The following is a 13781-nucleotide window of genomic DNA, read 5'->3' on the forward strand; positions in this document are numbered from 1 at the left end:
TGTGTGTAAAGTACTGATGTTTTCTGTGTCAGGTGTTGAGATTTAATTGGGTTGTTGTTCTAAGGACATTACAACCTTTGCATGGAAAATGGAACTGCTGTCTTACATTGCGTCTGGAAACCCTTTCTAATGCATGCTTAAATTTAACCTATATAAAAATTTATCAGAGTAAAAGTCTAAAGATTTGGTCTGCTAATATTCTTGCCAGGTGAAATAAAAATTAGTTGTTTTTAACGGATTTTATTTGTCTAACTGTCCTATGTCAACAAGATCTGAGATTTTAATATCTGATAAACAAAAATACTCAAATGAGTAACCTTCCCGACAATACTGAAATTTATAGGTTGTTGGTTTGGGGTTTTTTTTAATATTGCAGTTTGATGCATGAAATTATTTCTGTTGTAAAGCAGGCATAATTTTAGTCTATTAATGAACACTTGGTCTGTGTTGGATGACTTTAGGAAACCATGGTCAAAAATCCCAAGTTTTTGAGATAAATTCCGAGTTTAAAAATAATCCTAGATGAGGCCAGTTGTCATGACAGGTTACCTTGGGCATTGAGCTAATCTCAAAGTTCCTGTTCAGAAACTTCAAATCCTGTTTTCCTCCTAGGTGGTCCTCGCCAGCTGGTATCGCATGTATACTGCTGTTATGGATTTCCTTGGTGTCCCAACAAAAACGTGTTGGACTGTAAACAGAGGAAAAGGGCTTAGTCCTGTTGAAAGCTGTGAGGGTAAGTTGTGTTTTATTCTGTTTGTTTCCTGGAAGCATATAATTGTGGCTTTATATATTTCAGAAATAATAAATATTCCTGTGGGGTTTTTTTTGGCTAAACCCAGGGTTTTGTCAGGTTCACAGCATTAGTGAGAAGCATGAAAAAGAGAGACTTTTAAGAACACCAGGAGTGACAATGTGGGCTTTGCTTATTAGATAGCTCCTCCTACCTGGGTTGAATTCCTATACTGCACTTAGAAACTTCATAGTTGTAGTCTAAGCCTTCGTAATGTTGAACTATTACAAAGAATAAGATGTCCTAAATGTAATTGGAAGCCACTGTACATATATTAAATTTCTGTAACTTCTGAACAATCCCAAATACATTCCAAGTTCCTACATTTCAGAATTTACCCTCTATATTTCCTCACCTAATTTTAGAGATCTTTTTGAGAAATCATATGTAGTGATTCTGCTGGGAACAATCCTCTTCCTCTCATGACTATTCAACATAAGAATTTCTACCTTATACCTTGATTTTGATGCCAAAATTTGGACACTACCACTTTTTTGTTAGTTTGGGGTTTTTTTCCACATCTGAAATACTGGCTTGTCAAGTCAGTATTATATGATAAAAGTACCTTACCAAGAAGCACTTTCAAGACGTTCTACAGTCGGTTAAAGCTGAATGGTAGATGATAGCTTGTGAAGTTGTTTCATTTTATCATTTAAAATGCCTTTGTGTGATGACAGGTTAGTATTTTTCCTTTGCACAAAGGCTATAACAACTTTCTTCAGAGCTTGAATGGTTCACTTTCTCTAATTCTGTTAGAAGCAATAAGCAGTGAATACATGTACAACTTTTCATTCCTGTTTTTTGTAAGAACAAAACCAAACCAATGAAAACACCAGCGACTGAGGCTACCATGTTTGGTGAGCATATCATCATCCTACTTTAGAGAACTGTCTTGCTGTATTTTCAGTAATGGTGAATAATCAGTTTTGCATACTAAACTATGGAGTTTTGCTACCATTTTCTTTAATGAATAAGGCTTTTCATGCTGTTTTGCTGAAATGATGAGAGTCAGGAGGGTTTAAAGAAATAGTGGGAAAGAGAATAACAGCAGAAGCGTGAACACAAAAGTGTCTGTTAATGAACAAATTGAAAGACTTGCATTACTGGAAAATCTCTTGGCTTATAATGAAAGAAAGCCAAGAGCATTGTGTGTGATATGTTTAAAGATGGATTTACTCCTGCAAGGGATGGGAAGTGAGAGTCTAGGGAGAACAAACCTGTTCTAAAAAGCTCTATGAAATCAAAATATAGTCTGTAGAAAATGTTCTTAGTGGTGCTTATGCCTTCTAAACATTGCAGGATTTTCTCTGCAGTTAATGTGTCCCTCTTGGCTTGTTCTGTTGCTGACTGGCCCAGTGCCACCTCTACCCTTCCTCTTTCTGTGTTTTCAGAGCTATGGTCTTCTGATTGAATCTTTACATTAATGTTGATGACATTAACTTTTTTTTGTTGTCTTTCTGTAAATATATTAGGATAGTATAGTGATTGTGTAGTGGGTTGTAAGCAATATGGCCTTTCTTCTATATTTGACAACATGTGTTAACTGTTTGTTCTTAGGGTTGGGAGACCCTGCTTCCTTTTATGTTGCTGTGATTTTTCTTTTGAATGGATTAATGATGTCACTGTTCTTCATATACGGTACATACCTCAGGTAAGGTGGTTGAGACTGAGCTATTTAGTTGGTACTCGCTCTCAGTTTTGAAAAACTGAATTTGAAAACGTGAATGTTAAAATATTTTTATTGGATATTGATTTTTTGTTTTTACAGCAGGAATGCTTTTATTCCATATATATTGTCACTAAAAGATTACTGAAATAGAGAACCTTTTTGCTTAAAATAAATGATGATGCTGGAAAAAAATTGCATAAAATTCAGTGAAGAGGTATCTCATTGGTACCACCAGGTTGTGGGTAAAAGTAGATGCTGTACATGTTTTAAACAGCTTTTGACAGGTTTCTGCTCTAAAAATTTCACCATAGCTCATTTTAAAACAAAGTTTAAATGATGGTGTACTTTTAACCAAGATTGGAGTTTTCCCAATGCTTTGCCTCAAGTCATATTGCATGTCTTTCAATTTTAACTTAACTGAGAAGGCAAAATATTTTTTAAGATAATGCATTTTTTGAGATAGATTCTATACACTTCCCCTTTTCTATAAATTTGTGTTTTCAGTATCTGTCCTTAAATTTCAGGAACTGTAATACACTTTCATACAAAAATAGACTCCACATTCAGCAGAAAAACAGAAGTGGAAATGCTTTTCTGTTTACCTCATCTGTTGGTTTTCCAAAAAATTAAATGGCAGCTATATTTTCCTCTCAGAGATGTAATTGGTTGTCCCCCTCATTCATGCTCTGGCTTCACTGTCTTGTGATTTCTTCCTTCTCTCTCTGAAGCATGTACTGATCATTCAAATAAGAAAAATCACAGGGCAGACACTGACAATAGAAAGAGGTGTTTGGGAGTAAAGCATCTATATTTGTATTCCTTAGCATAGGAAATGAATATCTCATGTTTTGCAGAAGTAGATAGATATGAATATTTGTGCAATTCACTTGTAATGTTTCTCTTAAGGGAGGTATATGGAAATCCACATTTGATATATGAATGTCATTGAAAAATCAGTAAACTCTTCATTTCTCACTACTTTCTTCAGATAGTATAGACCTTGAATTTTATTTCTGGTTTGGGGTGCGGTTTTTTTTTTTGCAAATTTTGCTTTGTTTCCAAGATTAACATTTTTAATGTTGAGCACATTATTTTGTCATTTTGCCTTATAATGTTGACGCTTTTAGAATTTATGGAATGTAAGGTTGAGTTTTATGTGCAAGAATGCACAATTCCTGAAGGTTGTTTTACCGCTCAGGTGGTATCTTAAATCGTCTGATTTTGTACCTAGAACCTACTGATTCTGTTTAACCTGTATACTAGTGATGGGTGAAGGATCTGAGAGGATATGAAGGGGGTTTTTTGCTTGTTTGTTTGGGGGTTTTGTTATTGTTGGGTTTTTTAATAATCATAACAGCTGGCTGATGCTTTTGTTTAGTAGCAAAAATGGTATATTCTGTCGTTCACAGTAGTAGTGAACTTGTGTGCACAAAAATGTTGCTTTATGTCATAGAACATGAGTAGTTACAAATCTGTCCAAACAAATTGCAACCTTATCTATGGCTGTTTTGAGATGGGTTAAATCTAAGCAATATCTTTGGGTTTAGTGTTGACTTCATGGTGCTATTTATTCAGTGGGTGAATTTGATTGGTATGGAAATGTAAAAAATCCCTAAGTCAAGGGTATTAAAGGTTCCTTGTGTTAACATCACAGTATTTCATCACAGTGTGTTAACATCTGTTAACATCATAGTATTTCACATAAGAATTCAGTTGTATCTTACATTGACCATATAGCGAGTTAATTTTTAAATGTGTTTTTTGAACATGCTTGATTTGATTACCCTAAATTAATCTTAGATTCAGACCAAAATTCCCTGTTGGGTGATTGAGCACACAAACTCTGAAATTTACTGCTCAGCATCCTAGGGAAGAAGTACTGCATTTGTATTGCCTGGTGTTTAAAAAGCACTCAGATGTAATGATCTAAACCAGAGTTTGTGAGGAGTGGAATAACTGTTTTACAAGTTGTTAACATTAAAATTGGTGTTCTGCAGAAAATTGGTTTGCTCTGAAATAATTATCTAACTGGTATTTTAGTACTGTATGTAATTTGTTGATTGCCTTCCCTTGATACTTCAAAGCATTCCTCTCTTCCCCCCCCCAATAAACTTACCTGTACACAAGTCCTGCTTCATGTTTCAACATTGACCATTATAAGATTTTATTGTACCTGTTTTTCTTATTCTTTTCACAGTGGGAGCCGTCTAGGAGGCCTTGTTACCGTGACATGTTTCTTTTTCAATCATGGAGAGGTAGGTCTCTCTCCCCCACCCCTTTTTTTTAATTATTATTGAAGTTTAAGCTAATTCTAATTTCATTAAATGTAGTGATGTTGCAGTACTATTAGGGAATGAATTTAAATAACTTTTAATTCAATTTAGATACACAAGTAAGACATTGAAAGCAAAATAGGCTCTGACTGGAAAATGTGTAGCACGGTTCAATGTGTCACCTTGGTGCTTAAAATAAAAAATCAGAAAGGATATATATTGTAAAGTGGTCCTGAGATTTAAATCTTAGTAGCACAAGTTTCAAAACATCAAAACACTCTGTTTTTCTGCCCATTCCATACATCACCAGGCTTCATGTACCGTATGAGTAAGCTTCAGAAATGGTGAAAGTTTACTTTAAATTGGTATATATCTTACTGGAAATTCATGAATACAAAAAAAAAAAAAGCACAGGGAAACCTCTGTAGTACTGATGTTTCATTTTGGGTTGGGTTATTTTGTAGTGCTCATTTTATGTGTGAAAATGTATGTAAATACAAATAATATAATATATATAATATATATACATATTTACTTAAAATGCAGATGGAAAACAACTACCTTATAATTTAGTTAAGTGTTGAATTTATGACTTGTTTTCTTATTTAACTGAGCTGACCATGAGAGAGAACACTGAGTAGTAAGAATATGTAGTTGCTCATAACAGAATTAAAGATGCTTCTATTCATAGTGAGCTTTGACAGTTTATTATAAAACAAAAATCTGTGGGATGAAATAGCTATTTTATTTTTAAGTTTCATTTGAAATGTTTTTGTCTAAATATCCCGCATTAAGAACTTTCACCCATGCCTGGTTGAGACCAGATAAACATTACAGAGTTGCTGAACTTTTTTTGGTGCTATAAAAGCATAAATACATTTGTGTGGATTTCTGTTCTTCTTAATGGCCTTCTGAAGTGAAATGACCAGGGAATACTCATAGAGTAAGCACTGTTTTGCCAAATCTGTGAAGGTGATAAGTGTAACTTCAGAAAGAAATGACCTGAAAAGTGGTAGCAATAATTAAAAGAAACGGTTATTTCATTATGGCACAAGCAGTTCTCCTATGCATCAGAGACTGTAGGAGAGCTTGTTACTCTTAATGGATGACTTGACTTGGGGGGAAAAGAACAGATAATGCATGTATTTTGGAGAAGGGCATGAACTCAGATCTGCATAACTCTACACAGATGTAGTCTGGGCTTAATCAGAGCTTAAGTAGGATGACCCTGATTCAGGCTCAGTTGTATGGATTTCTGGAAAACAATAGGAATGACTTGCAGAGGGTTCAGTGTTCGATCTCAGCTGGCTCTTTGTGTTTGTACTGTAGCTGATAAAATAATTTAGGAGTTGTTGGATATTGTTGTGTATATAATTATGGTAGTATATGTAGTTACATGTACGTAGGTGGTCTTGCTTCACTGTGTGAATACACGTGAATCACATGCTGTGGATGTGTGTCTGTGCACACGTGCAGCTCTTCTCTATGCCTCTGATTATGAGCAAATCACCTTGCATGTGGTTCAACAGTACGTACAGTCGAGCTAGACCAGTTGCTAAAAATTTACTTTCCTCTTTGGGAAGGGTAGGACTGAGCTGCATGAGTAAGCCTGGTCTGTGAGTCTTGGTATCTCAGCTCTAATGCTATGTAAAAGTAGGTATTTAAAAATGCCTTCTGGCTTTGAGGTAATGATCCTCAGGCTGTATGTTTTTATTTGTGCTGTGCTTGTGCTACTCTGTTTTAATGATTTCAAGCTTAGTCAAATCTGATACATTTATACCTGCGGCAAAGTTGGTTTACAGCCTTGATAAATCATCCAGAGATGATTGAGTTTAACATCCCATTTCAAATATAGAAAAACAGCATGGCCCATGTTAGTCGATCTACTTTTAAGATAATGCTTCCTTTCTATGGTTCTATATTATAGTTGGCTCATCATTTCTTTCCTCTTTTATCTCTTCCAGTATTGAAAGATTTGGTAAATCAAATATTGCTGTCATCTTGAAAAATATTCAAAATGACTTCACTGCTTTAGAATAATCATGATTATATTTATTGCTTATAAAATAAAATTAACCAATCACATCTGTGCAGTCAGCTGAGGACAACACATTAGTATATATATTTATGAAAGCTTTATTTTAATGATAATTGATGTAGCTTTTGCAAAGAGTTCTTCTAGACGGCAAGAACTGTTATTAATATGATGGGTTTCTGTACTTTGCATTTATTTAACACTACTTCTATGCATTTTTTTTACACTAATAATTTAATGTGTTTGTGAAATAGCAAAACAACAAGCAAGGAATCATACAATGTTGATTCTAGTAACTTTAGTAAAACAGTATTTGAAAAGCAGTTTTAAGATGATAGGAAGCAAAGGAGAAGGAACATTCTTGCATCAATATCCTCCAGGGTTTTCACAGATTTATTGTGGTCCATGTTAAGATGAATTCCATTTTTTTTCTGTAGTTGTAAAGAACCTACTTCTAATTTGTAGTGCAAATCTATTCATAGCCATTTTGAACCTATTTTTTGTATGTCAAAGTTGTCCTTTAAAGTTGTAATTATTTTTTTTGATGGTCAGTGCCATCTGCAAGCACTTTATAAAGAGCTGAATATAAACAATGACAGTTGTAGCTGAGCCGTTTGCCATGAGACCCATTATTTATTTGCCATTCATCCCATTAGGAAATTATTGAAAAAGCTATTCAGTTGACTTCATTGTATTATGCTTTGCTTTATTAGTTTTAAAGAGTGAAATATATGAGTTAGTATAAGCTCTGTATGAGCTTAATTTCTTCTGTTCAGTTTTGCTGGCCTGGTTTGGAGGGCAGCTTCAGATTTTATATTTTATGTGCTGTTGCTAGTAGAAATGTGAAATGTTTATAACCTAGAGAACTCTAGCTTATGAAGAGTATATTGGTTTATCCTTCAGATCCTCTCTCCCACACACCTTCTTCTTCTAAGTGTGACAAGTCACTGTCTAAGTTTGAGAATGGTTTTAGTTACCTGAAGGAGTTGATACTTTCGGCAGAAGCAGGGACAAGCAGCTGCTGTCCTGGCTTTTTTCTTGGCTGTTCTGTAGCTACCACATTTAATTTTGGAAAAACAATGATCTATTTTAGTTAAAGAGTGCATCATAGGCCTCAAGTTGGGAAGCTGGTTCCTTTCCCTCCTCTTTTCTGCTTCCTGGCTTGTTTTTTATAACTTTCTGTCTAAATCTCTTGTAAATTGATTTTTACTTTATTAAAGTATCTGTAGTTATTAATACTGAAATACAAGTGCATGGAATTATAGAAATGTATCAGTGAATGTTATCATCCAACCCAGTTCTTATTTTTAGTGCACTCGCGTCATGTGGACTCCACCTCTTCGTGAAAGTTTCTCATACCCGTTCCTTGTGCTGCAGATGTTGCTTTTGACCTATATTCTCAGGTACCTTTCAATTTATACTTGGCTCTTTACAATGCTTTCAAAAAACTGAATGTCACAGGACATTTATTTAAATGCATTTATCTAAATATTTAAGTGCCTCTGTGTGCTGTAGCAATGTTATCATTAACATAGAAACTTTCCTGTGGCTGTTACATTGCAGACGCTGCACCAGTAGAACTGCAGTCATATTACTCACTTATTAAAAGGAAAAACTTTGCAACTTGAAGACATGATTAACATAAAAATCAGAATTACTGTGTTGGCAAATACGTATCTAAAGTAAAAATCAGAATTTTTGGTTGATGTCCCTTCCTTCCCATGAGAAACAAGCTGATACTTCATCATTTGGTTTTGTCCCTCTTGGAGAGTGGTATGTTGGTTGCACTTAGAATAAGCCTATGCTTTGCAACAGAGGATGCTATAGGCACCCATAAGCTAGTATGTTCTTGCAATTTTCTATGACTAATTAACTAGTCTAATTAACTAGTTCAGTGATTTAGAGCAGTATAATTACATTAATGCAGGGATGCTCTTGAGTTCATTAGCCCTGCTTTTCTGTGATTGTTTCTGGCTTGCTACATGATTGTGTTACTGTCTTGCCTCTGTTTTGGAAAATAAGCGTGATTGTTCGTATGTAAGGGCTTTTCCACCAACTCCATTGCATCAGATTTGCAATGTATTTATTATTTAGCTGAACTTGGTATTTATAACAAGAGATTTTCCTTTATTAGCTCATACTGCTTTGTAGTTACTGATGTCTAAAGCAAAAATATTACATGCTTGTCACTTATTTGTGTTTTTATGCCAGGAAAAGATACATACTGTCTAGAATTTAGGGAAATTTGAAACATAACATGTTTCTGAATTGAACTTGAAGCTAACACAGGATTAAATATTTTAAATAACACTTATTTCAGGACATTGAGAATGGGCTTGTTTCAGTTATAGATGAGTTTTGCGTATTTGTCATTATCTCCTTCCCTGAAACATCACTCAGGATTACTAGCAGAAAGTAAATATGGAAGAAGTGTATAAGTTAAATCACTTTCAAATGCAGACTGTTCTGAGAATAGTTGTGATTCCAGCTGAAGTGGAAATGGTTGTGACCTGACTGTAGAGTTGTAACAAGAAGGTGAACCACTTGCAAACAACGTACTTTGGCTTGCTGTATAGCAGGAGAAGACTTGTTTGGTAATCAGTGACTCACCAAATAGTTAAGAAACATTAAGCATCAGAACTGTTGTCATGGAAACTCAAGAAAAAAAGGATAATAAATTTACTTGAGCAATGTTATTTGTAGTTGATCAATATTGTTAGCTAACTCCCAAGGTAACTGTGTTTTTATTGCATTTCCTATTGTGCTTTTCAATTATTTGCAAACACCTGTGTAATTGTACTTACTGATGCCTATTCTGTCTGTTTTTCCCAAGGATTCCGAATATTAATACAGGAAGCTTGATTGCACTGTGTGTTTCTAATATCTTTTTCATGCTTCCCTGGCAGTTTGCTCAGTTTGTTCTTCTAACTCAGGTAAGCCCATATTTACCTCTAAGGAGCCTCTTTGTCTAATCTGGGCAAATTAACTGCTTTGTATAGGCAACTACTGAATTCACTGCTTTCCTTTTAGCCGGATTTCACTCTTGTTCTCAGGAAAGATTCTCACCGTTTATCACATCAATATTTTTCTAGTCTTAAGTTTGATAGTTGACCACTTACACCACTCAGTGTTCTCTTTCCAGGACTAAAAAATTTACTTTTCCCTTAAAAAGAGCCTCCAGACTGAGATCACTACATAAGAACAAGAAAAAAATTTGTATTTTGAAGTACAAAAATAAAAAAAAAAAGGCATTGATCTTGCATCCCTTAAGACTGGTCTTAATTTTTAAATGAAGCAGTGTTTGCATGGCATGTAATATCTGGCATGATTTCGCATGATTTCCTGTTTAATTTTGATGAGTCTGTGAGTGGCGCTGTACTCTTACTGTCTGAGATTTTGGACAGTTGAGGCAACTTTAGTTAGTGTTGAAATATAGCAAATGGTAATGTGAGCAGTAAGATACTGTCATACAGCACACCTTCTTAGTGTTTGAGTCAGTTGAAATGTAGCCTGTTGACTGAAATCCATCCATGTCTCCATACCTTTTCACTTGTCTGTCCTACTTGAAGCAGATGTTGCTTAGTCTGAATTGATAGCTTCGAACTATCAATATATGCTGTGGTATGCAAGTGTTCTAACTGCAGAAGAGGAAACCAGTAAATTCTGTAAAATACTGTGAGAAACTCGTCACTGTAACTTTTTTAAGGTGCTGGGCCTGAAATTTGAAGTTACAGGTTCACTTCATAATTTCATTAATTTCCCATGTGACTTTTAACAAGCAGCCTTATCAATGAATCAACCAGTCTTATTTTCCTCAGTAGCAAATTGGAGTTGTTTCCATATTTTGCTGAAAAGTTAAATAATCCTAATGAATTATTCTTTGAGGTTTTTAGACTCATTTGGAGGGGGGTTTAATTTTTTTATTTTGTTTTGTATCTAAGGGTGAAAGGTAATTCTTTACTGCTGTATTTTGGTGACTTGCGTTTTTTATAAAGCTGAATACTTATTTCTTAAATATCTAACTATATTTGATAATTGTTATTCAGAGCACCACAATAGGTTTTTTGATAGAAATGATTATGAAATGCCTAGGTACTGACTTAGCAAAAAAATAGGAAGAAAAGTTAATGATTGTTTGAATAATCTCTTTTTTTGCATGAATGTATATTCTGCTGGAAAGAGTACACCAGTACAAATTGTTTTAACTTCTCTTTCACTTTTCATTCTAGATAGCTTCATTATTTGCGGTGTGTATTATGGGTTATATTGACTCCAACAAATTACAGAAGATACTAAATGCTCATATGGTAATACTTTTTTAAAAAATCTTTAATCTCCCTAAACATGTCAAAGCATCAAAAGAGACCATTTGTCTGACATGTTTTCCTTAGCTGCACAATGGTTTTCCTTATCTGCATTAATGAGGCAGAGTGGGCCTGGATTTGAACTAAGATTGGGTTTTGAAAACTAGTGTAGTCTTGACCATGTAAAGATCTTGTGGTTTAACTGTTTGGAGAGTTATCTAGAAAGGAGAACAAGAAAATAAACTTAACCTGAAGAGCAATTTTTTTTTTTTTTCAAAACTTGTGAGAAAGTCAAGAAAGAAAGGGGTAATTAAAAGGTGTGTAAGTTTCTGCATAATATCTGATTTTAACTTTTAAAGTTAAGATAATGATCAAGTTTTGCTACCAGGAATTTTACTCTTTGAAGTGAGATTGACGTTTTAAATGTAAAGGAAGATGTAAACAACTTTTTAAAGAAATATGATTGTCTTTAAAAATATTTTTTTGCTAAAATTGGGCTATGCTAACTCAATGGACAAAAAGAGAATATTTACCTCAGGAAAGAAGCTAAATTGTATTTCATATGTTTTCAAACATTTTTTGAAATACTCTAAATGGTAAACTAAAGGCAGTAATAAGTTCTGTGCAACTCACTTCTCATATAAACCTGGGACACCAAATACTTCTTTCCAGTCAGATTTACAAGGGAAAATTTGCAAAAAAGCATATTTCTTAAGAAGTTTTTTGACAGTAGCAGCATGAAATACTTTAGCTTTTTGGCTTATGTCAATAGCTTTATGGGTGCTAAAGTGGCATAAATAGCCTATTTTCAGATAGATAAACAATCATGTTATATTACAGAGAAAGCTTAATGAGTCTGGGTAAACTGCCAGTCTCTGTTTTGTGGCGTTTTCAATTTTTGCTGCCCCCTCTCGTCTGTGGAAAATGAAAGTGTGAGGAAGAGAGTAGAAAAGTGTGCAAATAACTGCGTTGTTTTTCTTTATTCCTGTGCGTAAAAGACAGAGCTTCCTCATTGATTTTGCTCTCCAAGTTAGAAAATGTAATTCAGATTGCTTTCTATCAAAATGAAAGCACAGTAGGAGATCACGATGGTGGATAAAAATTTTATTTCAGCCTTGATTTCAAACTCATATAGTTGGGTGCATATGCCAAACAGTCAGAGTTCTGCTTCCTTGACTTCGGGGATGATTGTATTTTAAATATATGCTTGTCAATTAGGAAGAAAGAATGCGACATTTTATTCAGCTTTTTTGTGTTTGTCCGGAATTATGAAAGGTAACAAACAGGATGGAGAACTAAGACAACAATTTGAAAAAAAAGAAAAATGTTTTAGAAATAGCTTCAGAAATGTAGCTGTTGTATCACATAAAACGAATTAATCCTATGATCAGATCTTTTTGTCCTTAAGCACTTTAAAAATGTAAATTAACACAATAATCTACTTGGCTTACTGTTGCCATTAAGTCTTACAGTCAGTGCTTTCAGAACAAATCTGCAAGCTTGAGTATCAAGCTTTTACTTGCTGTGAAGCAGGTGGTTTTCAATTTAAAACTGTTGACAGAACAGGTAATTCTTACCTTTTCTATTTTAAATTTAATTATTTTTGTTTTCTTCTTTCAGGTATCTCTTTTAGTGTGTTTTATTCTGATGTTCGGTAATTCAATGTTACTGACATCATATTATGCTGCATCTTTAGTAGTTATCTCGGTAAGTTGTTTAGGAAAAAAACCATGACATGCTAAGACTGTAACGCTGTACTGCTATATATGTATTGATGTAAAATGTGAAACTGCTGCATTACCAGACATGAGAAATCTTTCACATGAGAAACAGAATTAGACCATGAAGATATCTAATGAATGGGTAAATACTAATTTAAAAAATGATGGGTTTGCACCAAACCCCTCTTTATAAGAGAAATTCAGTTAAGGCTCGGTTCACCTATTTTTATAGTGCTCTTCTTTTTATAAAAATATAAAATTTTACCGGGTTTGTATTTTTAACCAGAGCAATTGTAAAATAAGAGGAATTGTAAAGGAAGAGTTTCACTTAAATGCTTCTTTATTAATAGTGAACCTGCTAATGCAGAACAACTGACTAAAACATATATAACAGTGGTTTAAGACTATTTGAAACTGCTGAATCATACTGCCACGTTAGTGATATTATTCACTGAAGACCTGTCATCTTGTCAGTCATTATCTTAATTTTTCCTTAAATAGGAAAAAAACCCATGATCTCTTTCAGTTTCATATAGTTTCTCTGAAGGTATTTATGTACTTAGGAAATAGGACTGTGTGAACAGATCTAGTTTGGCTTACTACAAATCATCTGAATTTCTGATTATTTTTGTCTCTTTTTTGTTTGTTTGTTTATATTTTGTCCGTCACCAAAAGAGTGATAGTTTCTCACTTATGCTAACAATAAATTACCTTGGCTTACATATTTGCTGTCATATAGTTTGCTTGTTATAAATCCATTCTAGTTTCTTGTAGCAGCTTTTGTAATTATATAGTAAGTACAGGTTGAGTTCCTTGCCTGTTTTCTGCTTTGAGAAAAGTATTTATTGTTTGCATGGTATTTGGGTGCTTATAGTGGCCTCAGTCTCACATATGGACTGGATTTGTGGAAGCTTTTAATTGCATTGTTCATCTAATTAGCTTAAAATGAATCTTCCTTGTGTCATAAATAGAGGAACATAATGTGAAAC

The 13781-nt window shown here is 34.1% G+C and overlaps 1 protein-coding gene across 1 annotated transcript in view; it reads left to right on the plus strand.

The window, feature by feature from the left end:
- Positions 1-13781, plus strand: part of DPY19L1 (dpy-19 like C-mannosyltransferase 1) — a 45908-nt gene that overhangs the window by 12023 nt on the left and 20104 nt on the right. The window contains exons 6-12 of the mRNA XM_027729089.1: positions 613-733; positions 2348-2441; positions 4657-4714; positions 8079-8170; positions 9601-9700; positions 10997-11074; positions 12692-12778. Coding sequence (XP_027584890.1) covers positions 613-733; positions 2348-2441; positions 4657-4714; positions 8079-8170; positions 9601-9700; positions 10997-11074; positions 12692-12778 — 630 coding nt within the window. The remainder of the gene's footprint in view (positions 1-612; positions 734-2347; positions 2442-4656; positions 4715-8078; positions 8171-9600; positions 9701-10996; positions 11075-12691; positions 12779-13781) is intronic.

Source organism: Pipra filicauda, unplaced genomic scaffold (assembly GCF_003945595.2).
Source record: "Pipra filicauda isolate LSUMZ 115617 unplaced genomic scaffold, ASM394559v2 scaffold363_size724302_pilon, whole genome shotgun sequence".
NCBI classification, from domain to species: Eukaryota; Metazoa; Chordata; class Aves; order Passeriformes; family Pipridae; genus Pipra; species Pipra filicauda.